Raw genomic sequence first — 23,690 nt, 5'->3', positions numbered from 1 at the left:
CTGAAAGAGCTGTCACTGTTGATAGCGAGCTGGTAAAACAAATAGTTGGAAAGAAACTGTTTTTTGATAGTGGTTCTTTACAACCCATTCCTCCCACTGTTAATTAAAAATAGGTTATTTAAGCAATATAGCACGAGTGGGAGTGGGATGGGTAAGGGATATTCCCACGGGTGGTGTTTGGCCGTAGCCACCGAGGCCGGAGGCCGAGTGGCGTAGGCAATAACACCCGTGGGATTATCCCTTACCTACCCCACTCCCACGAGTGCTATATTGCCTTTATAAAACAATTCTATAGTCAACCAATTAACATTTCAACACGAAGTTATTAATTAAAAAAATTTTTATTTCGCCATTGTTTCTCTGCAACAAAAAATAGTTCCATTGTCAACGTCTTGTTTTGGAATAACTTTGAATTAACGGTTATCATCAATGTGCTATAGGATGTTTCATCGCGGAGTCATTTATTATTAGCTTTGAAAAGTCCCCGTTGGGTTGTTCTGGGATAATCCAATGCATGGAACGTCTCTCGTCCAATCAGAAATGGCTAAATAACGTGATCGAACCCAATTCTTTAATAAAGCTAATTATATAGGTAATATCTATATCTACAGGTAATAATATCTATATATGTATACAGCCGCGGAAAAAATTAAGAGACCTCTTCAAAATTATCAGTTTCTCTGGTTTTACTATTTATTGGTATGGGTTAAAGTAAAATGTACATTTTTGTTTTATTCTATAACCTACTGGCAACATTCCTACCAAATTTCAAATAAAAATATTGTCATTTAGATCATTTATTTGCAGAAAAATGACGATTGGTCAAAATAGCAAAAAAGATGCAGTGTCTTCAGATCTCGAATAATGCAAAGAAAACAAGCTCATATTCATTTTTAAACTACACAATACTAATGCTTTAACTTAGAAAGAGTTCAGAAATCAATATTTGGTGGAATAACCTTGATTTAAAATCACAACTTTCATGTGTCTTGGCATGCTCTCCACCAGTCTTTCACATTGCCGTTGGGTGACTTTATGCTACTCTTGGCGCAAGAATTCAAGCAGCTCGGTTTCTTTTCATGGCTTGTGACCATCCATCTTCCTCTTGATCACATTTCAGAGGTTTTTTATGGGATTCAGGTCTCGAAATTGGGCTGGCCATGACAGGGTCCTGATCTGGTGGTACTCCATCCACACCTTTACTGGCCTGGCTGTGTGGCATGGAGCATTGCCCTGCTGGAAAAAACACTTCTCAGAGTTGGGGAACATTGTCAGAGCAAAAGGAAGCAAGTTTTTCTTGCGGGACAACGTTGTACTTTGCCTGGCTGAGGTTTGAAAAAGACCATCTAAGTTCGTCTTCTCTGATGAGTCCAATTTTCAGCTTTGCCCAACACATGGTCGTCTGATGGTTAGACGGAGACCTGGAGAGGCCTACAAGCCACAGAGTCTTGCACCTACTGTGAAATTGGACTCATCAGAGAAGACGAACTTAGAAGAACCTCCAGTCCGCTTTGGTTCAATCCTTATGGTCTTTTACAAACCTCAGCCAGGCAAAGTACAACGTTGTCCCTGAAGAAAAACTTGCTTCCTTTTGCTCTGACAATGTTCCCCAACTCTGAGAAGTGTTTTTTCCAGCAGGGCAATGCTCCATGCCACACAGCCAGGCCAGTAAAGGTGTGGATGGAGTACCACCAGATCAGGACCCTGTCATGGCCAGCCCAATTTCGAGACCTGAATCCCATAAAAAACCTCTGAAATGTGATCAAGAGGAAGATGGATGGTCACAAGCCATGAAAAGAAGCCGAGCTGCTTGAATTCTTGCGCCAGGAGTAGCATAAAGTCACCCAACGGCAATGTGAAAGACTGGTGGAGAGCATGCCAAGACACATGAAAGTTATGATTTTAAATCAAGGTTATTCCACCAAATATTGATTTCTGAACTCTTCCTAAGTTAAAGCATTAGTATTGTGTAGTTTAAAAATGAATAAGAGCTTGTTTTCTTTGCATTATTCGAGATCTGAAGACACTGCATCTTTTTTGCTATTTTGACCAATTGTCATTTTTCTGCAAATAAATGATCTAAATGACAATATTTTTATTTGAAATTTGGTAGTAATGTTGCCAGTAGGTTATAGAATAAAACAAAAAAGTACATTTTACTTTAACACATACCAATAAATAGTAAAACCAGAGAAACTGATCATTTTGAAGTGGTCTCTTAATTTTTTCCGCGGCTGTATATCTAATGATCAAGAATTATCGATATCGACTGATACAAAAAGTTGTGATAAAGTTTACGGCTATATTGCCCAGCAATGATCAGGTTCAGGCTGTCTTTATCTGATTTGTTTATCTGATTTATTTTAACTGGTTTTAATGTTGGGTATATGGTGGGAAACTAATGCAAATAGGTGTTTTTGTCTGTCTGTCTGCCCAGCAGGTAATAGGAGTTTTGTCTGTCTGTCTGCCAAGCTGGTAACAGGTGTTTTTGTGTGTCTGTCTGCCCAGATGGTAATCTGTTTTCTGTCTGTCTGTCTGCCCAGGCGGTTATCGGTTTTTCTGTCTGTCTGTCTGCCCAGACGGTAATCTGTTTTTCTGTCTGTCTGTCTGTCTGTCTGTCTGTCTGCCCAGACGGTAATCTGTTTTTCTGTCTGTCTGTCTTTCTGTCTGTCTGCCCACATGGTTATCTGTTTTTCTGTCTGTTTGTCTGCCCAGATGGTAATCTGTTTTCTGTCTGTCTGTCTGTCCTGTGTGCCTGTCTTTGTGCCCAGCTGTTAATAAGTGTGCCTGTCTTTGTGCCCAGCTGTTAGAGAGGCAGCGCTGCATGGAGAGCATGGTGGACCTGCTGGATGTGTACGCACAGCAGGACGAGGCGTACGGAGACCTGGTGGAGGCCACTACTGAGCTCTATCACTACCTGCTCCAACCCTTCAGAGACATGAGGGAGCTGGCCATGCTGCGGCGACAGCAGATCAAGGTGATTCATTCCCAAACAGACATGTCCTAGTTCACACGCATCCCTGCGCTGAGCATCACATTGATGCTGATCATGAACTGGTGTTGAACACGCATAACATGAAGTTATTGTGTTATTGCATTAGGTTTCCTGATAAGATTTAAGATATAGTTATCTAACTTCCATTTGGAAACACTGAGAAATGTCCTTGTTTTGGGAATATAATCAAAACATTATTCTGATCCTAAAATTGATAGTAGTGAATGATTTTAATTATTGTAAATGGTAAATGACTTACTGGAACAGCTGTTATTTTCTTGGGCGTAAAGTATACCGTGGTTGAAACAGTATAGCCAAATCTCTCCCGGTAGACACATTTCTACCGTTGCACGGTATATACCGTCATAACGCCCAGCCCTAGCTGAGGTGTTTGGATTGCAGACAAGAAACTTTCTGAGGTACTGAAAGGGTGCTTGACTCTATCTCTCATTCACAGTAGAGGACATGTGATGGTCTGGTGTGGCATTTGAACAGAGTGCAAGGGCACACTATCAAGGAAGGCTGTAACTTCATTTGAACATAACTCCATCATCATGCCGTACCCTGTGGACAGCACTTGAATGGATCCAGCTTCATCCTACAACAAGACAGAGAGCCACAACATTGCTCCACATTATACAAGATCTATTTAGGGAAGAAGTAGTCAAGCTGTAACGCTGCCACGTTTGTAATAGCTGCACATGAAGGGTGTAGTCTGGGTTTAAAAAAAAAAAAAAAATTAGGTCAGGCCTATAGCCCACTAGGAATCCTCTCCACATTTCCTTTCCCTCCCTTCAGTTTCCAGTTGTAGAATGGTTAGGCATTGGCAGTGGAAAGCAGTGATGGGACATTCTGTTAGGTTTCCCCCCAATCTGCTTAAGGTATATCACTACGGCCCTTTAACACACTCAACCCTCTCCACTCAGACACACACCTCCGACTCAAAGCATCCTTCGTGATTTATACGTGTAAAGTCTGCAAAAGTGTATGTGTATCACACATATGTGTGACCAAAGTGCATGTAACGACCCTCGCAAAAGAAGTTTAAAACACTTTAGAATGTAGAGTCAACTTTTGACACTTGATTTGATTGGTGTGTCTGAGATGGCGTATTGAGACGGTCATCAGTACACGTATCAGGTATCAGGTGTCTGTGGTATAGCGAAGGACTGGTTTGTGTTCAAATGTGTTCTCGTGTTTGGTATTTGTGTTGCGTCTGTGGGATTGTCACATTTACACTCACTCTGTGTTATTCCTGTTTAAGCTGTGTGAGAAGGAACATCTGCTGAAACATATGGCCACTGAACACTTCCTAAATGAGTTGAGGAGCCTGTGAATGATTTAGGTGTAGGATGACTTAACTGCTTTGACATACGGCACATGTGAGCGGGAGGAAGAGGGAAGTGAAAGGATATCTGTTCAGGAATAGTACAGGCAAACAATGAAGAAGGCCCTACAGGGCAGCTCTCACAGGTGGTAGACTGATGCACGGAGCCTGAGGATATGCATTAATAAAGCAGGAGCTATTCAGGGGAGTTTGGCAGAGCTTGTCCATGGTCTTTAGTCATAGTATCTCTCTCTCAGGCACATGCATACAAAGTTCCAAATATAAGCTAGCTTGATCAAGACACACACACACAGGCTTTTAGCCAGGCTTGCGTCCATGCGTCTTTTGGACGCACTGTTCTAAAATAATAAGAACTTGGACGCACTACTTTTAGACGCCCTACAGACGCTCTAAGTTTTTCATCCCGTTTTCCCGTTAACTTCCCTGAATGCGATCAAAACTCGGCCGAGTCCAGCCGCTTCGTGGACTCTAATCCAGTTAGCTGAATTAACACACGCTAATACACACACATTGCACTTGCATACAATCGCGCACACATACACATGAAGATACAGTGCCTTGCATAAGTATTCATCCCCTTGGATGTTATACCCTTTTATTGCTTTTATAAATCAGTCATGGTCAATATAAGTTGGCTTTTTGGACAACAAAATTCATCAAAATAGCCCTCTTTAATGTCAAAGTGAAAACAGATTTCTACAAATGTATGTAAATTAGGGCTGGGCAAGTTAACGCGTTAATCTTGCGTTAATTCATCAATTAATTAGCGCCGACAATTATTTTAACGCGCGTAAATGCAGGTTTTATTATTTATTTTATTGTTGTAAAAGTCTGTTGCCAATAGGCTTTTATTTTGACTGCTGCGCAACCGGAAAAGAAAAGAATGGGCGGATGAACAATCCTGGAGAAGGGCACAGACATATACTTGAAAAATTGACCACACGCAAGTTAACACAGATACACGAAAGCTAAACTTCTCGAAATAATGTGGCGATTTATTGCCTGTGCATCACCTCCAGCAAAGGTTAACGTCAGTGGGCGTTAACCGGTCAGCTGTTTAGCTAGAATCTATAAGTTCGTTGTCTCTGAATGATGCTAGCAGCAGCTAAGCTGGCTAACCTAGCCTGTCACCCTACTGGATCTATCATTAAGATCACATCAGGATGACAAGAAAATCAACTATCAAAAATATAATTTTGAGCTTGTTGTGCAATGATATCCTCTCAGGAAAAAATCCTAAACTCTTACTTAGTTTTGTTAGAATTACTTAGAATAAAATGACACCATAAACCAGAGCAAAGATATAACAGAACTATTACGCGCCGGCCTAGAGCGGAGAGGAACCTGACGCCACTCGCATCACCTCTGAGCTCATCCTGGCTGCTTAGCTCTTTTATTAGAAAAATCAGTGGTTACAAAATACATTGACCACTCCCAGGTCTCTGACAATGTTACCACGATGTCACGATGTTGCCATCTGGTCTCTGTTTTCCAAAGATAAGAATCCTTACCTAAGACCCCTCACTCAACCTCTGAGTAGCTTGCTTGATTAAAAACCAACAACCAGGAAGAGTTCACAGACCACATTGCATCATCAATCACTATCTCAATGTAAACATTACATGACATCTCTGAGTTTCACATGCCCCTTTCTCAAGACTCAGCATTCCTCTTAACAGAACACAGAAACAGCTGAGACATCCATTTACCAAACTAAAACACATATCATGATATTAATTATATAGCATATTTCTTTCACATATCCCCTGTCCTCCTGGCTCCCGATAAGTTAAGCTAACTAATTTTAAAGTGCTAGCTGTCGCTAGCTATAATGGAGAGTTGCCATAAACTAGCGAGCTACAAACGTCAGAGGGCTATGGCAGAAACAACGTCATAACCAGGCTGGTTAGTTACACTACAGGGAAACCAGCCATCAAGTACAGTTGTAATATCGTCAACACAACTTTCTGGTGCTTCACCACACTCTAAACATCAATGCCCTGGCAGTGGCAATAAGCTTCAGTTTTGTATTTGTTTTGATAACATTGTTTAAGTTGAGAATTACACAGTATTTATTTAATTAAACTGCTACTATATAAAAAATGCTGATGTTAAGTGTTTGCACAACAAATGTTGTGGCACTTTTGTTCATATGGCAGAACATTTAAAATAAAAGTGCGCTATACACTACTTTTGAATTGATTATTGGATTTTGTGTATAGAAATGCGATTAATCGCAATTAATCAGGGAAATCATGCGATTAATCACGATTAAAATTGTAATCGTTGCCCAGCCCTAATGTAAATTTAATAAAAATATGTAATGAAAATAAGTGATTGCATAAGTATTCACCCCCTTTAAATAGACTGACCTAATTCAACAGAGGTCCAGCCAATTGGTGCTAGAAGTCTCACAATTAGTGAAATGGGGATCAGTGTGCAGTGAATGTGTCTCAAGTGATTGTAGTATAACGACACCTGTGTCTGGAAGGTCCATTCACTGGTCAGTATTCAGTAATCAGTATTCCTGGCTACTGTTACACCATGAAGACCAAAGATCACTCTAAGAAACTCAGAGAAAAGGTTATTGAAAAGTATAGGTCAGGGGAAGGATACAAAAAAATGTCCAAGGCACTAAACATCCCCTGAAATTCTGTTCAATCCATCATCAAGAAATGGAAGGAATATGGCACATGTGTAAATCTGCCAAGATCAGGCCGTCCTCACGTCCTCACAACTGAGTGACCATGCAAGAAGGAGACTAGTAAGCCACCAAGACACCTATGACTACTCTGAAGAAGTTTCAAGCTTCAGCAGCTGGTATTGGAGAAACTCTGCATACAACACTGTTGCCGGGGTTCTTCACCAATCAAAGCTTCATGGAAGAGAGCCACTGTTAAAAACTGTTTGCGCAACAATTAACCCCAACGCAGAACCAAGCAGCCGCCTTAAAGCCCGGCTTCTCTCCATGGGGGGTTAACTGCTTTATTTCACGGTACATGGCAGTGACAAATCCAGATCTTGGCCGTGTCAGTTCAAATCAAATGTGGAATGTTTACAAGTGGGCATCTGCTACCGTTGATTATACAGTAAATAAGTTGTGAAATGAAACAAAAACACATCACCGTTAAAGTTGTATTAGTATTGATTGATTCACATCGATATGAATGGATTACATGACTCAGGGTTTGTACGGTCATGAAAAACCTGGAAAAGTCATGGAATTTTAAAATGGTTATTTCCTGGCCTGGAAAAGGGCTTGAAAAAAAAAAATCTAAAGTTTTGGAAAAGTCATGGAAATTAGTTATATTCATATTTTCAAAGTTATTTACGCTGAGTTTTTAATAATTAATATGCTTTTAAAATGTAAAAGACATACGCTCAAAATATAAGCAGACATATACGCTCTCATACTAACTGAAAAGTTCGGTGGGCATAGCAACAGTAACTCACGGAAGCGGACGGTATAATGCTAGAGAAGTGTAGATTATACCATGCTTGGCTACATGGAAAGATACACGTCATGGGTTAAAACCGACGAACACTCGGGACGAGCAAAATGCTGGTTGGGTGGTGACAAAACATTCGACATTTCAAACATGGAAGAGGAGGCATTAACCTTTCACAAGCCATGCCAAAGGACGCAAACAGAGCGCTGCTGCTAGCGAAGCTACCCTACCTAGGGCCAATAGTTTTCCACGTCAAAAAAGAGCAAATTCCGTGTCACGTTTTTAGTGATTCCGTGTTTTCCCCGTAAAAAAAAAAAAACAGACGTAAAATGGCTTTCTGCACGTTAACTGTATGAAAAACTCTGTTGATAGTGATGTTGCCTAGCAACGCTGTCTGCGTGCCTGCAGCTCCCTCAGTTAAGTTAGTGACGAGTTCAGTTTGTCGCCAAGTAGTTGACCATCAGTGTTGGGGGTAACGAGTTACAAAGTAACGGACGTTAGTAACGACATTACTATTATCGGTAACAGAGTACAATAACGCATTACTCTCAAAATATTGGTAACGTCACTACTTTACTAGACCTCAGTAACGAGCTTTCCTGCGTTACCCAAGCCATTTTTTGCCAGTCCGAAAAGTTCTCTTTGCATGCTTCCTGCCTGTGTGCTTGTTTTGGCACCGTTGCCACAGAGAACCGATTTGAGTGGTGTAGCTGCTGGTGCGGAGAAGGAGGGTTCAGCTAGTAGCAATATTCTCATTACTTTAACTTTGTTGCTCGAAAGGACAAAATCTGCGTGTTAAATGCACTATGTGTCCAATTGAACAACATAAACACTTAACATACAGATAAATTAACAAGGATAGCAAAACCGATGTGTAAGCATAGAATCAGAACGGCAGAAAGGCAGGACGTCAGGCTGTTTTTTCTCATTAAATGTGAAGGTTGAGATTCATAACATTTAATTCAGTCTTACTGGTGGTCCTTTTGTAATACCAACAGACATTTCGTTGTGGATAAGTAAAGCCTATGTACTGTTCTCACTACGTGTTTAGCATTACATCGCATAAGTTTCTGGATTACAGCTGTTGCCATTTCCACGAGACGAACATTTGAATGATGCCAAAGTAAAAGTCCAATACTATACTGTGTTCGTTTCCATAACAACAATACAAGCAATATACATTTGCAGACCTGAATAAGCAGAGGGCAGAACAGCCAAGGGTGCCAATAATTGTGGAGGGCACTGTATTTGGAAATGTATGTTGAGTGACTTTGAGTATGAGCTTTTCTCTTAACCCACAACAGTGATTCCAACAACAAGCTGGTTTTGTTCTCAGGAGTAGGCCCCCATTTGGCTTAGTGGGGTCTCATGTTTCCAAAAGCCTGTTTTTGGCCTATTTTTAATGTGTTACTGCTGATTGAACCACCTGAATGTCCCCACCTTACATGGCCACTTGTATCCTGTTTGTGGATTTTAAAGTGAGGCATATTTCTTTGGTCAGACAGTGAGGACAGGGTTATTGTCCGTGCAAGTGGATGGCTGAGTTTTATATGCCCTATTGTTTTACATGTTTACAATTACAATACACTATGAAAGGCTAAGAGATGCCCTTTATTGACAATTGGAAATAAAGGGATGAAAGGGCCATGATGTTTGTCCAGCTTTGCGGTAAATTTGGACATTTGCTTAAAAAAAATGGAAAGTAAAATAACGAGTAGTGAAGTTACTTTTCAACTGCAGTAACTAGTAAAGTAATCTAGTTACAATTTTCGTAAGTAACTAGTAACTTGTAACTAGTTACTTTTTCTGAGTAACTACCCCAACACTGTTGACCATACTGTGCCTTATACATTTCCAATGCTTAAATCATCATTGTTCGACCTGTATGTGATGCATTATGTGCATACCTAATGAAAGTAAGGGTTTTCATGAAGTTGCTACTGTGATAGATCGTGTATTAAATACCAAATTTTGGGCTACCTGCTATTAGTAGTGATTAGCATGCTAAGCGGAGATTTAGCTATGTTCTGTTCTTATGTTGATACGCTGTAAAAAAGATGGGTTCAATCTTGTTAAGATTTCGACTGGATGAGATATGAATGAGATCCATGTTGCCTAGTGTAATGTCCACTATTATATGTATCTAGTAATAAAAGTTTTGTAATTGTTATTTTGTAGCAATAACTCGTGTTATAATTCAGTGCAGTGCTAATTAGTCCCCATAAAGAAGACTGCTTTGGTAACTCAGTGAGTAATACGTGCCCTTAGATTGTTGTTTGCCAGCCATCAACAGAACAGAAGACTTAACATTTTTTGTTTTTAATGTGATTGGGAAGATGAGCAAATGAACGTGACTACCGTTTAAAAGGGGGTCGTGGCTGGAGCAGAGTTCAGCGCAGACGTGACATTTTCTGACTGCTTTTGTTCTTTAATTAATGTTTGTTCATTGTTGCGATCGTTGTTGTGTTTATTTGAAAGAAATTCAGTCTTACAGGGTCAAATACAGGGGGTTTTGGGCGATTTTGATGCACAAAATTATGTTTCCGTTTGAAAAGTTGCAATTCCGTTTTCAATGGTCCATTCCGTTTCAGATGGTCCATTCCACGTATTCCGTCCGTTTTCCGTTTTCGCGGAAAACTATTGGCCCTACAGAGGGGAGGAGGGCAAACAGTCTGTGGCTGATCGTTGTTGTGTTATCATCGTGGCGATCGTTGTTGTGTTTATTTGAAATAAATTCAGTCTTACAGAGTAAAATATAGGGGGTTTTGGACGATTTTCATGCACAAAATTATGTTTCCGTTTGAAATGTTGCAATTCCGTTTAAAATGGTCCAGTCCGCGAATTCCGTCTGTTTTCCGTTATCGTGGAAAACCATTGGCCCTACTCTGGCTACATTCCTTTTGGAGCTGGTTCACATAGTACTAACAATGAATTCTTTCAAATTTCAAGACACCTTTTACTATCATATTTAAAGTGCTGCTATAGGTTCATTTGATCGAATCAACTGATTTTGTGACTAAAAGTCTGTTTAGTTATTATATTAACTGTGGGCCTTGTATTGCACAATATGTGGCACAATGGGCTGACTATCCATGATGATGGTGATGAGCTGATGGTGGTGACTGTTGCTGATGACAATGATGGGTGCAATTGTTGTTAAGTAATTTATATGCATGCATAAACGTTAGTGTATGTTTACATCCTATTAGTACCCTCAATATATGTTCAAAATCTATTTTTGAAACTTTATTTTTGTGTGTGAGAACTGCGCCTTCTCTGTTCTGTTTTATCTGTGATTACTCGACTTATTTGCTGAAATTACTCCTGGATAGATATCAAAGCAGCTTGAATCTCCGACTGATGGAAATAATCCGACATGTTTGTTGTTGTTTGGCTGTACTGCACATGGATATGATGTCAACGCGTATGCGAGGATAGCCAGCATGAGCAGCTCAGAGCACACTTTTGCTTTTTCAACCCTTTAGACGGGAACGCGACGGTGGAGCGTTTTTAAGATTTCCACTCTGGAGGGTGGGTTCATTTTTTTGCGTTTTTAAGCCCCAAAAACGCTGTCACCGTCTAAACAAAAGGCACATCTGATAAAATATTTTGTCTGTTTCACCCGGGAGCGTTGTCGTGTAAAGCCACCCTAAGTTAGTGACAAGTTCAGTGTTACGCCAAGTAGTTGACCATACTGTGCCTTATACATTTCCAATGCTTAAATCATCATTGTTCGACCTGTATGTGATGCATTATGTGCATACCTAATGAAAGTAAGGGTTTTCATGAAGTTGCTACTGTGATAGATCGTGTATTAAATACCACATTTTGGGCTACCTGCTAGTGCTATTAATAGTGATTTAGCATTCTCATCGCAGACCAAACATCGATCACACGCATCGGCATGTAGTGGAAATTGATAAATGCACATTAAAGGGAGATAAAGAAGACTGCTTTGGTAACTCAGTGAATAATACGTGCCCTTCTTAGATTGTTGTTTGCCAGCCATCAACAGAACAGAAGACTTATCATTTTTTGTTTTTAATGCAATTGGGAAGATGAGCAAATGAACGTGACTACCGTTAAAAAGGGGGGCGTGGCCGGAGCAGAGTTCAGCGCAGACGTGACATTTTCTGCCTGCTTTTGTTCTTTAATTAATGTTTGTTCATTGTTGCGATCGTTGTTGTGTTTATTCGAAAGAAATTCTGTCTTACAGGGTAAAATACATGGGATTTTGGGCGATTTTGATGCACAAAATTATGTTTCCGTTTGAAAAGTTGCAATTCCGTTTTCAATGGTCCATTCCGTGTCAGACGGTCCATTCCGCGTATTCCGTCCGTTTTCCGTTTTCGCGGAAAACTATTGGCCCTACCTACCCTATCACGGGCTTTCTCACCACAGAAAGGGCAACTGCTACGCTGAGCAGCACGTCACTCTTCGCCTACCAGGCAGGCATCGATAACCGATCCTGTAACGAAAAATGAAGTCCTAATTGCGGAGGTAATGTGGCCAATTCGCATTATTCTTTTAAATCATTAGAAGATGCCAGCCTGCTATTTCGACGAATGTTCCCCGATAGCCAGATTGGAACACAATTAGGGATGAGTATCGTTTGGGTTTTTTTCCGATACCGGTGCTGAACCGTTACTTTTAAAACGATACCGGTGCCTAACGGTGCAGATCCATTCAAGCGATCTGAGCGACGCGATCAAATTCCATCGCTTTGAGTGGGCGTGTACTTTCTCTGAAATGTCTCTGACGTGTGCAAAACATGGCGGGTGACAGTTCCTAATATGGTGTGTGTGAACGTCCGCATGAAAAGTACTTCCTGTTACAGTGAGTTTAGAAAAAGTTGAAAGAATGGAATTCTCATCTGTTTTTATTGACCAATGTAAACATCTCCCGCTTGTTTATCATTCGATTTGTGAATCGTATTATCTCCCGCTCGTAGTTCTCTTTCAGGTCCTTGAAAAAAGTATAAATATGGAAGTTTTAATCGTTGTTGTGTATTCACCATGGATGGATTTTTCGAACTCGCGACCTGCGCTTTACTTATTCGAAGGAGGAGGAGGAGGAGGAGGAGGAGACAGCAGCGGACTCACCGATTTTGGGTGCACCCCATATACCAGGCCCGCAAGAACTACGGGGAGTATCACCGTTTGGTGATGGAGCTGCGTCTTGATAATGCGCAATTTCAGCAGTATTTCCGATTGAACAGAGAGCAATTCGATACACTGCTAACTAAAGTGGGTCCATTCATCTCAAAAATGACATGGACCCGCGAATCAATTGGTCCAGCCGAACGACTCGCCATCTGCCTCAAGTAAGCATTTTTACTATACCCCCTTTTTTTTTTTTTCATGTAAATGTTTTTTCAACTTTTTAATTTCATTTTTAATTTCATGTTTAATGTTTAAACCTAATTGTCAGCTCTAAAATGAGTCATGAGATTTAGACTGATTACACTGTTTCTTGCAGGTTCCTGGCCACAGGTGACTCATTCCAAGCCATTGGTTTTAGTTACCGTGTGGGTTCATGCACCGTGGGCAGGATAGTGGAGGAGGTGAGCCGTGCGATTTGGGAGAGCCTGGTGGCAGACTACAGGCCATTGCCAACCAAGCAGGACTGGAGGGACATCGCTGAGGGGTTCTCACAACGGTGGAACTTCCCGAACTGCTTGGGCTCCATCGATGGCAAGCATGTGGTCATCCAGGCCCCCTCCAACAGCGGATCCCTCTTCCGCAATTACAAGGGAACATATTCCATCGTGCTCCTTGCAGTGGTCGATGCCCAGTACAGGTTCAGGGTCATTGATGTTGGCAGCTGCGGGCGGAGAAGTGATGGTGGGACCCTGGGCAACTCTCCTGTTGGTCATGCCTTGAAGAATAACACCCTGGACCTCCCAGAGGACTGCCCCATCCCTGCAGCTGAGGGCCTTGGACCTATGGCACATGTGTTTGTAGGAGATGAGGCCTTCCCTTTGCAGAAACACCTGATGCGTCCTTTTCCAGGAAGGGGCATGACGAGGGAGAGGCGAATGTTCAACTATCGCCTCAGCCGTGCCAGGTTGACGGTGGAGTGCGCATTCGGCATTCTCGCCAGCCAATGGCGAATGTACAGGCGTGTAATTAATGTCGGCCCTAAAAAGGCTGAGCTATGTGTGAAGGCCACCTGTGTCCTTGATGTCCACCACCACCACCACCACCAACCAAGCACGCCCAAGCTCTACCACAGAGGGGGAGTCCACCACTGCATTGCTGGATGCTCCCACGACCAGCGGCAACAATGCTAGTAGAGAAGCCATCCGCACCAGGGAGAGTTTCTCCAATTATTTCAATGGAGAGGGTGAAGTGTCCTGGCAGCGCAATGTGGTGTAGGCAGTGGCAGCTTTTTCAAAAACAACGGCTCTTTTAAGAGCCACCCATGTTGATCATTTTAGAAGCAAATATGTACAAGTTACATGTACAGTTATGTGTTGTCAGTGGCTTATTAAACCAACCGCTCTTTTAAGAGCCACCCATGTTAAAAGCAAACATGTACAAGTTATGTGTTGTCAGTGGCTTATTAAACCAACCGCTCTTTTAAGAGCCACCTATGTTAAAAGCAAACATGTACAAGTTATGTGTTGTCAGTGGCTTATTAAACCAATGCAGAGGGTGAAGTGTCCTGGCAGCGCAATGTGGTGTAGGCAGTGGCAGCTTTTGAAAAACAACGGCTCTTTTAAGAGCCACCCATTTGTTAAAAGCAAAATAGGAACATGTAATGTGTTTATTATTTTTAGTATGCTAAATAGGTAGGAAACCAAGGGGGAGACATTGTGTTTTAAAACACTATTTATTGGTATAGGCTGTCAGACATAGCCCAGGGATTTTGCCGCATCTCCTCCTCCCTCTCTGCCTCAACCACCATGCCAAAAAAAAAAAAATTTCAGTTCCCCCCTCTTATGGGGGGGCAACCTTTTCAATGCAGGTATGAGACTCTTGAAATAGAGCTCATCCTCATCAGCAGCAGCAGCAGGTGGTGGGGGCTGGAACCTCTCCATTGCAGTGAGCATCCTCTCCTCGAAAGGGTCCACCCTTGCCCTCTTACTCCCGGGTCTGCCCTGCGGTGTGGATGTGGATGGTGTGAACGTGGATGGTGTTGATGTGGGTGGGGTGGTGGTCTCCCGTAGCTCACTCTGCTCCTGGCTGGCAGCAGTGGGGTCAGGCAGACTCTGACTGGCTGGAAGATCAGCCACCTGTGACCCATCATGCTGAGAGAGGGTCATGTTGCCTGAGGTCTCTGCAAACTCCATAAATGGGGCAAGGAACCCATAATGGCCATGAACTTCCAGGGCTTCGCCGCGGAATACCCTGCACCGCTCCTGCTGCGGTCCTTCTCCTTATTTTTCTCGCGCTTGTACACATCGCGCAGGTTTTTCCATCTCTTTTTACAGAGATCCTCTGCGTAAATTAAACATTGGAAATGCATACTTATTCATATATGACATAGATAGATGAATGTGAATACTGGAAATATTATCGATATCTAGATTTTTAAAAAAGAAGACCGCAATTGTGTAACATGATGCAATATGCGTTCAATACGCTGCCCAGGTAACTATTGCCGTGGCTAGGTCAATTAGAGCCGCATTGTTTTGTATTATGAAAGATGATATACAAATACAATTATTATTATGATCAGACAACCACAGAACACGGTATTTGTACATATAAAACATTTAATTTATCTTCAGCACATATATCCATACATACAATGCATTTTTGAAGAACAGAAAATAGCAAGAGTGCTAACCAGTAACGTTAACTTAAACCCACAATAAATCCAAATATTCCAAGTTCTGTTTCAACCCAATCATAAAGACCTTTGAAATTAAATCATTGAAAAAAATCTAAAAAAAATTGAAAAGTGTTATTTAAAGGCATTGAAATTTAGATGTCAGGGTTGGGGACAGCTACTTCCCAATAGAAAGTACCCTATAAATGATGATTTTGTATATATTTAGCTTATCACTATCTCATGTAATGCATTGGGTTTATATAGACCATAACATTTTCTAAATAAATATCTATGCCTAAATACCTAATTGTTTTGTAAATAGTTTTTATTGTTGAGGGACTGCATATTACACGAATTCGGTAGAATGGCCCGTATACACACCGAGATTTCACAAAATGTTTGGTCATGGAAATTTGGTTTAAAGTCATGGAAATCCATTGGTCAAAATGTGTATGAACCCTGATGACTAACAAGTGGTGGAAAAGTAATATGAAAATATTTGTTCAGTGAATTAGCGCGTTCTGTCCAAAACAGTCGCAGTCAACGTTTTTCTCATGTCAACACATTGGTATAGCCAGGCTACCACATAACTGTCATCTGAAATATCACGGTATGTCGCAACAAACCTTTGATCTCAACAGGATATTCAGTATGGAATGGGAATAGATCAGAGATAGATAGGAGCCGTCAGAATAATTTGCTTTTCTGTTGGCCATTTCTGATATGCAGCACATAAGGGCAGAGAAAATGGTGCATGGTCATTATAATTTAAATTTCGTTTCAGTATTTCAAAGTGAATCAGATGTGGGAGCACAAGAACAGTGAGCGTCTAGCAGCGATTATCATCTCATAGTCTATGGACGGTAGGGTCGGGGGAAAAAATCGATTAATCGATTTTTCCCGATTCTCTCTAAAATGATTCTGTCTTTTTTCTGTTTTTTTTTTTTAACACATCCATTTCATGTTGAAATGCAATTATGGATTGATTATCAATTTGAAACCGATAAAACGATTATCGATGTATTTCGACTATAAAATCATTTGAGTTTGCAACTCAGAGTCTAAAATCACTTCCTACTTTGTGTTTGATAATTAAAGAAAATCAACAGATTAATTACCTTCTCTGTTTGCTTTATTAGAGAAAAAGCTTTTTCTTGTCACAATTTTGACTTTCTCCGAGCAATGCAATAATCGATGCAGCTTGCATTTCAGCATAAAATGGATGTGTACAAAAAAATAAAAATGTTTGGAATGGATAATCGGTTTAAAATCGATAATCGATTTAGAATAGAATCGTTGACCTGAATCGGAATCGAATAGAATCGTAAAGTGCCAAGAGATTCCCACCCCTAATGGACGGGATCTCAAGCATGCAAAAAGACGTCATCTCCAGTTGTTATCTAGTTTCGAAAGTTACAAGCGCGCGTTGTCCGATATACAGCCAAATCCGATCACTTATCTGGGGGTGTAAATCTGATTTCAGTCGGACACAGCAAATCTAGATTTGGGGAGTTACATGAAATGGATCTTCGATTTAAACCCGACAACGCCTGAAATCTGGACACATGTAACCGCACTGAGTGAGACAGAGTACACATCCAAGAGTATGAGTTATAGATACAAAATAATGCTACACTTTGTTCATGTATCTTACAACAGTAGAATAGCAATATCCAGTGTCATCAGCCCCCCATATGAGCATTTCTATTCTCACACAAGAACCACCATGCAACAAACATTTAGAGCAGGAAACCATCATTATGCAGTTCCATCATAAGTTACATGGTTGTTATGTATTGCCACTTCAGCAGGTTCATGCAAGCAGGAAGGGCTTCAGATAAATGGAGACGGGGGGAGGGAGGGAGATAGGTTGTAGAAGACCAAACATATCATTACAATTAATATATTAAAAATGAAATAAAGGTTATCTAAATAGTAGGGCTGAAAAGGTATACTTTATTCAGTGTTTGGCATGTACCTCAGTTTGTAAGCAGGATCTACGTGTGCTTCCCAAAGGACAAATGAGAACTACCTGGCCAGGAGGAAGAGCAATACATGGGTGATAGTTTGAGGCCTCATTAATGTGCTGGATCATACACAAACCAGAGCACCCACACACACACACACACACACACACACACACCTGAGCACGCGCGCACACACACACACACACACCTGAGTACACACACACACACATGATCCGACAAATGTTTTGCTGCAGTGGTGGATGTATCTATCCTAAAAGAGTGTGTTGCGTGACCTGAAGGAAATCCTATGCGTGTCAGGCAGGGATGGAGTTGACCACCAGCTAGCAGGTGAATTTGATCCACCTACCTGTCACGGTTGTGTGTAAACAAAGGGGGTGTTTAACATTATTGACACGATTGAATCGTTCCATGAAAAAGTCAACTCAATCGTAAGGCAGTGTTAAGGCCTTGGGTTGCCGAAACAATAAGGGATGCAGAGGCAAGCGAATTGCGGTAAAATAACGGTATTTATTATTGAACTTGAATGAACTTGTTCTCCAAAAGGACAGCGGAACAGTCAATCGTGTAGTTCAAAGGGCCTCTAGACAGGTCACAGAAGCAGCTCTTATAAAGGCCACGGCTACACCTGCGCGCCGGTGTAGAGAGAGAGCAGAGGGAACTGGAACAGACCTCTCATGGTCTGAGATACAATTTCCAATGGTATCAGTTGACAAAATCATCTGCTTGTCTGCTGGGCCTAGCATATCTAGCATAGCTGCACCGGTTAGCGGCCAGTCTGTTTAAACAATCGGCCGGTCTGTTAAACAATCGATATGCTAAGTGTAATACATTAACATGACAAAACAAACATAGCCCATTATATCCCATCACAATAGCCCAGTTCCATTTTGTGATGGCTACAAATGATCAATGTGAAATGTCAGTAGCAGTTATGATCTAGAGGACGCAGTATATAACATTTGGCTGCATGTGTTCTTCCCTTAGATCTCCCTTGAGACGGAGTACCTGGGCCCACGGCGTGTGGAGGGGCTGAAGCATGAGGATGAAGACTGGCAGAAGAAGGCTCACACTGCTGCTCTCTCCATTCAAGACCTCACTGTCAAGTACTTTGAGACTACAGCTCGAGCACAGAAATGTAATAACTCAAATACAGTGTGCTACTACGCGCGCACACACACACACACACACACACACACACACACACACACACACACACACACACACACACACACACATAGACATCTGCACTTTTACATGCCTTGAGGCATTCTTCCTTCATAAATGATTTGATTTAATTGAGTGAATTGATGCGTGATCAGTGCGTTTGTCTGTTTTGTCCTCTAGTGATGCACGAGCGCATGAAGGTGGACCAACGCAAGTTTGGCAAAGCTACATGGAGCGCTGCGGTGGAGCGCATGGAGAAGCTGCAGTATGCCGTGTCCAAGGAGACGCTGCAGCTGATGCGTGCCAAAGAGATATGTCTGGAGCAGAGGAAGCATGGCCTGTGTGAAGAGGTACCCACAATGCATTCATAAGCATAGCATGGCATTTATTTCATTTTTCTCATTTTCCTTGCCTTCTAAATGTATACTGATTTAACAGACACTTTTGTTCAAAGCGACTTCGAAAACATGAGAACAACAATGAAAAAATTAAGCAATAAGCATACTACAAGTAATTCATGAAACAATATGAAATATGGACCTTCCGGTTGAGACACCGACACGATGGCAGCATAGAGTAACAGCTCCCGAGTATTTAAAATTCTCCATGCTCCATAAACATCGAATAACATTTAAGAATTGAAAATATTGAGTTAGAGGGGCAAGGATGTCAGCTAGGGGTAAAAAAGAAGGAAAAGAAAAAAAAAAAAAAAAACAGGGCAAACAGGGACTCAAAGTGGAAATGCTGACGCGGCTAGTCCTGACAGAGAACCAACGGCTAATCTAGCTTTGATCCTCCAAGAATTAAGAGACTTTCGACAGGACAATACATTTCAACTGGAGGAAATCAAAGGAGAAATAACAAAAACTAACAATAGACTGGAGGAGGCCGAAGACCGAATCGAAAAGGCAGAAGAAAGACTGCTAAATGTCGAGGGTGTTCTGTCAGAAATGTTAAAACTCCATGCTCAAATGGAGACAAAATTAACCGAGCAGGAGAGGCGCTCACGACGAGTAAATATCCGCCTATATGGGATTTCAGAAGGGGCCGAAAAGGAAAGTGCATCAGTGACTGAGTTTGTAGAACAACTGCTGGGAAATAACCTCAACATTGCTGATACAACAACTCTACAAATCGAGAGAGCCCATCGCTCACTTGGACCTAAGCCACCGCCACACGCACAGCCAAGATCTATCGTTGTCAAATTCGCCAGCTTCCGAACCAAAGAGATGGTACTTCGCAAAGCATGGCAAAAGAAGGGCTTGATGTTGGAAGAAACACGTATTAATGTTGACAATGAATACCCGCCACGCATTCTGCAAAGGCGAAAAGAATATGCAGAAGTAAGAAAAGCTCTCAAGGAGCGAGACATTAAGTTTCAAACGTTGTTCCCTGCCCGGCTGAAAGTGAAATTCCGGGAAGGAGAGAAGATATACGACACCGTGGAAGAGGCAACGAAAGATTTGTCTAAGAAGGGATTCAACGTCGTGCCTGTCAAGCAACCTGAGACAATGATGGAGCGCCTACACAAACTAAGCTGGCAGAGAAGTGGACGTGCACGACAAGTGGAAAGCACTAGCTCTGGAACCTCTCACTACAAAGAGCGGCTGCAAGCCTTCCGAAGAGATGATCCACCCCGGAACGTGGACAGTGGATAGTACCCTGATGCAAACAGATTATCCAACTGATTCAATCTCCCGCCCTGGTTTGGTGAGTTTGATTATGTGACTGTTTAGCCCATAATAGAGCAATGTGACTATTTATGACCTAGCGACTAAGCTATATTTCTAAGAATCGGGACAATGGACATGGAACTTTGCTACACGGTCACCTCTGAGGGCCCTCCCACTTACCGAGAGGGGGGCTTTCCCTCAAAGCCACCTTTTATCATCTGGTGGAGGGTCACAAACAAGACCCATATCGTGGAAGACGTTTTTATGTTTTTCTTTTTTCTTTACTTTGTTAAAGGCACAATATGCAACAATTATGCTTCAGGATTAGGGTTAGGATAAGCAGTTTAACCTTAAAATAACAGCTTAAAAAAAAATTGGGGGGCTACAATGACTTTTAATATGGAGAATTGCGTCCGTGCCAATGGCATAGCAGGGTCGATAGGCATATAACTGCCTTCTGTAGTTTTGCCTGCCGATGCCCGCCGACCTGACTTTGATTACCTTCTGCCGATCTAGTAAGTAGCTTATTTGCCGTCTTGCTTAGTCTTGTGTTGCACATGATTGATGTTTGACTGTGTAAGGACAGTCGTTGAGTAATTAGTTTGTCATAATGTCAAAGTCAGCACATTTCAAGAGATTTCGTTAGTTTTAGCTGCTAGCATACCTTTAGCGAATAGCTATTAATCCTTAATGCACCTTTAAATGTTCAAATGTTGTATGTTTACAGTTGTTCTTTACTGTAAAGGGGAAGTTTTTCACGCAAATGCAGGACATGACTATTGAAGTAAACCTTAATGCAAAGTATAAGATTAGCCACATATAATGTTAATGGTTTAAATAACCCAGTCAAAAGAGGGAACATTTTGTCAAAGCTCAAAAAAGACAAAGTCCAAATAGCCTATCTCCAAGAAACTCATCTAAATGCCACTGAACATGCCAAACTAAACAGAATGGGTATTAAACATGTATTTTCATCATCTGACAAATCAGGACATAAAAGAGGGGTAGCTATACTGCTAGCAATAGGAGTTAATTATGAACATATGTCAGAACTCACTGATACAGAAGGCAGGTATGTGATGATAATAGGTAAACTAGAAGGGACAATTGTAAGTTTCCTAAATGTGTATTCCCCTCCAGGCAGTGGATGGCTGTTTTATAGGAAAATATTTGATTTGATGGCAACAAAAGCACAAGGGGTTGTTATCTGCGGTGGGGACTTTAACATACATCTAAATCCAAAACTAGATGTTTCATCTGGTAAGTCTGAGACTAAACTCATAAGTAGGAGAATGATTGCTTTAATGACAGAATTGGGCATTGTAGATACATGGAGAGGATTATATCCCAATAGCCAAGATTATGCTTATTACTCCTCTCCACATGCAGTATACACTAGAATAGATTACTTTTTCACTTTCAGTAGAGACCTACATAAAATTGAGAGGTGTGACATAGGCCCAATCACTCATAGTCCTGTATTTAGTGCACTGTCCTTGAACAGAGAGCAACGATCTACACTATGGAGACTGAATTCAAATATATTGAACAATCCAGACACCAAGGAGTTTTTATCAGCAGAAATTAACACATTCTTCGAACTAAATGATAATGGGGAGGTAACACCAGTTATCCTCTGGGATACACTCAAAGCAGTTATGAGGGGTAGAATAATTGCCATTACTTCTTCGCTGAAAAAAATTAGAAGACAAAAGTTACAAGACCTTGAGACCAAATTAAAACATTTACAAAGGGTTCACAGTGTTACTTTAGATGAAAAGGAGAAACAAGAAATAAAAGAGATAAGGAATGAAATAGAGGAAATGAGCACACAGGAAATACAAAAGAAATGTATATTTCTAAAACAACGTTATTATGAGGTTGGAGGTAAGGCAATGAAGCTTCTGGCATACAAACTAAAAAAGCAGCAAGCAGACAATACAATCTCTAAGATAAAAAACCCAGATTCTGGGGAAATTGAACACAGACTGGAAAAAATCCAGCAAAGCTTTGAAAAGTTCTACAAAAAACTCTATTCTCAGCAACATATTGATAATTCTCCTCACATTGATGCATTTTTGGCCTCACTTGACTTACCCTCGATTTCTGAAGAACAAAATGTACGATTAGCATCAGAAATAACAACTGAGGAATTAAACGCAGCCATCTCTAGGTTGAAAGCAAATCGTTCTTGTGGCCCAGATGGCTTTAGTGCGGAATGGTACAAATCCCTGCGAGAGCAGTTAGTCCCAAGACTACTAGACACATTTAACTGGGTCCTAAAGAAAAATAAAATCCCTCCCTCCTGGAAAGAAGCAACAATTTCACTAATCCCCAAGGAAGGGAAAGACAAGCTTGAGTGTGGCAGTTTTCGCCCTATTAGTGTACTAAACGTAGACTATAAATTATTTACATCAATACTGGCACATAGAATTGACAAGATTCTACCTAATTTAATACATGCAGACCAGACTGGTTTTATAAGGGAAAGGCAAACACAAGACAATTTGAGAAGAACCCTTCACATTATTAATCACATCATACAAAATGGCACAGAGGCAATGCTTATAAGTCTAGATGCAGAAAAGGCCTTCGACTCTGTCAGGTGGTCTTTTCTGTATAAATTATTAGAAAAGTTTGGCTTTCATAAATCTATCATTGACACATTTCAAGCCCTTTATGACAGTCCTTCTGCCAGGATTAAAGTTAATGGTGCCCTTTCAAAGGCATTCACCTTGGAACGTGGAACAAGACAGGGATGTCCAGCCTCACCCCTGCTTTTTGCATTATTTATTGAACCACTCAGCCAATGGATACAACAGAATTGTGAAATTAAAGGATTAAATATACATTTTGAGGAACACAAACTAGCATTATTTGCTGATGATGTATTAGTCTACCTAGCACAGCCTACTCTGACATTCCCTAAACTAATGACTGTTTTAGAAAAATATGGTGCTCTATCAGGATATAAACTAAATGTTCAAAAGACACAAGTGCTTACTTTTAATTATGATCCACCTAGTTCCTTGAGAGAGAAGTACCAACTGACATGGGAGGCAGACCATATACGATACCTTGGTGTTAATCTCCCAAAAGATATTTCAAAACTCTCCACCCTGAATTACGGGCCGTTAAACAATAACATTAAATCTGACATACAGAGATGGAGCCTCATTCCATTCTTAAAGGGATAGTTCGGTTTTTAAGACATGAAGTTGTATGGCATCTACATCACCAGTGTAATGCAATCCACGCTGACTTACCTCCGACAGCGTCCTGTGAGCAGAGTTC

General features: G+C 41.1%; 1 protein-coding gene across 2 annotated transcripts in view; it reads left to right on the top strand.

The window, feature by feature from the left end:
* The window catches only part of jmy (junction mediating and regulatory protein, p53 cofactor), a 48,370-nt gene that overhangs the window by 8,484 nt on the left and 16,196 nt on the right, over positions 1-23,690 (top strand). For both annotated transcript variants that reach the window (XM_080848143.1, XM_080848142.1), the window contains exons 2-4: positions 2,804-2,977; positions 18,544-18,694; positions 18,904-19,073. In XM_080848143.1, the coding sequence (XP_080704269.1) occupies positions 2,804-2,977; positions 18,544-18,694; positions 18,904-19,073 (495 nt within the window). The remainder of the gene's footprint in view (positions 1-2,803; positions 2,978-18,543; positions 18,695-18,903; positions 19,074-23,690) is intronic.

Source organism: Sprattus sprattus (genome assembly GCF_963457725.1).
Source record: "Sprattus sprattus genome assembly, chromosome: 11".
NCBI lineage: Eukaryota > Metazoa > Chordata > Actinopteri > Clupeiformes > Clupeidae > Sprattus > Sprattus sprattus.
Note: the sequence above shows the minus strand (reverse complement) of the source record. Positions and strands in the feature narration are given on the sequence as shown.